The 1,628-nt window shown below is 47.7% G+C and overlaps 1 protein-coding gene across 1 annotated transcript in view; it reads left to right on the top strand.

Annotated features, from left to right (window-relative positions):
- MYO5B (myosin VB) overlaps positions 1 to 1,628 on the top strand; it is a gene marked incomplete at its 3' end in the record, with an annotated part of 218,200 nt that overhangs the window by 140,844 nt on the left and 75,728 nt on the right. Inside the window, exon 16 of the mRNA XM_023733930.1 lies at positions 1,535 to 1,620. Within this exon, the coding sequence (XP_023589698.1) occupies positions 1,535 to 1,620 (86 nt within the window). The remainder of the gene's footprint in view (positions 1 to 1,534; positions 1,621 to 1,628) is intronic.

The raw sequence follows: 1,628 nt of genomic DNA, 5'->3' as shown, positions 1-1,628 counted from the left end.
AGAGATCCTTGTCTGTAAAAACAGATGGCTTTGAAGACCAGGTCTCGCCCTTCCTGGTTTATTCTGGAATGTGTGCACTCTGGTTTTTAGGATGCAGCAGGCAGCCCCCAGGCCCCTGCTCCCCTGAAGTCCTAGCAGCCAGGCTAGCCCCCTGACTGTGAAGGCTGAGCCACCAGCCCACCTTCTGCTTCCTGCCACCTCCTCACTGAAGAGGGGGTGCCCCTAGCAGGGTAGTGATAAAACAGGGCCTTAGCTGCCTAAAAGCTTCCAGGAACCCAGTCCAGCCCCTGTTCCTCTCAGCATGTGCTCAGAGCCCTGAGCAGACACAGGAATGAGAAACAGGCCTGTCAGGTAGCATTTTTGCCAAACAAAAATGAACACCTCTTCCTGCCCCTCCTGGCTTCACAGATAGTCTGGCCAACGAAGGAGACTTAGTTGGTGACACTCTAGTGGGACACTGTGTCCCTAGCTCGGCCACAACCTAGCTGCCTGTGGAATGGGATTCCTGCTAATCATGAAGAATGATGTTCAGCATTATTATAGAGCTGTTTGCCAACATGAAACATTGTTGTGCGTGTGTGTGTTTTCCTTAGACCTGGACTCACTGCTTCCTTTCTTATTCTGGCCTTCAGAGGTAGATGGAAGTTGATTTGCAAAAACTCTCAGTTACCATTGTGTTAACTCTCTTCTGTGGATCATGTCCTTACTCAAGTGTTCTCTCCCAGGCTTGTCCCTGAGCTCATTGCTGGGTCATCTTTCCTTATCCACTGGGGTGAGCTCAGGGAAGGGTAACTAATTTTAACCCAAATAGATGTAATTAAGACAGTAATTATGTGTACCAAAAAAACTCAGAATATAGTCTCAAGCCAAATAAAATTTATTTGGGGGTTATTTGCAATCTAAAATTATACATACAACTGTATGGCCATTTAAGGTTAATCTTTTTTTAAAATATAAACTGGATCAGGTCAGGTCACTGTTCAGAGCCCCCCAGCTGTTCCCCATCCCAATTCCATACCACCGTCCTGTTCCTCAAACATACTCAGCTTGTCGCTACCACAGGGCCTTTGCATCTCCTCTCCTTTTTGCTGGAACTCTCCTCCTCCAGACTTTCCCACTGCTGCCTCGTTCATTTCATTCAGGTCTATGCTCAAGTTATCACCTCTGCAGGGTTGCCTTCCTTGATCATTCAATTTAAACATTCCTATCCCACCCTAACTCCTGTTTAATTTTCTTCATGGTACCGGTACCTAAAAATGTATTATTGTGTTTTCACTTACCTGTCTGTCTTCCCTCACCATGATGTCAGTTCTTTGAGGGCAAGCATCTTGTTCACTGCTGCATGCCAAACACCTAGCCCAGTGCCTGTCCCATAGTAGGAACTCAATATCTGCTAAGTGAATGCGGGAGGAGTGCGAGATATTTGGCAAGGGAATTCTGCATTGGAAGGGCTGGGATGGAAGGCCTGGGCTGAATAAATGTTACCTCACTGCTCCACTGATAATGAACCAGCCCCCCTCCTTGCCTTGTAAAGGATCCCGACAAGTTCCAGTTCGGCCGCACCAAGATCTTCTTTCGAGCAGGCCAGGTGGCATACCTGGAGAAGCTTCGGGCTGACAAGTTCCGGG

The sequence above is a fragment of the Trichechus manatus genome, unplaced genomic scaffold (assembly GCF_000243295.1).
Source record: "Trichechus manatus latirostris isolate Lorelei unplaced genomic scaffold, TriManLat1.0 scaffold00063, whole genome shotgun sequence".
Taxonomy (NCBI): Eukaryota; Metazoa; Chordata; class Mammalia; order Sirenia; family Trichechidae; genus Trichechus; species Trichechus manatus.
Note: the sequence above shows the minus strand (reverse complement) of the source record. Positions and strands in the feature narration are given on the sequence as shown.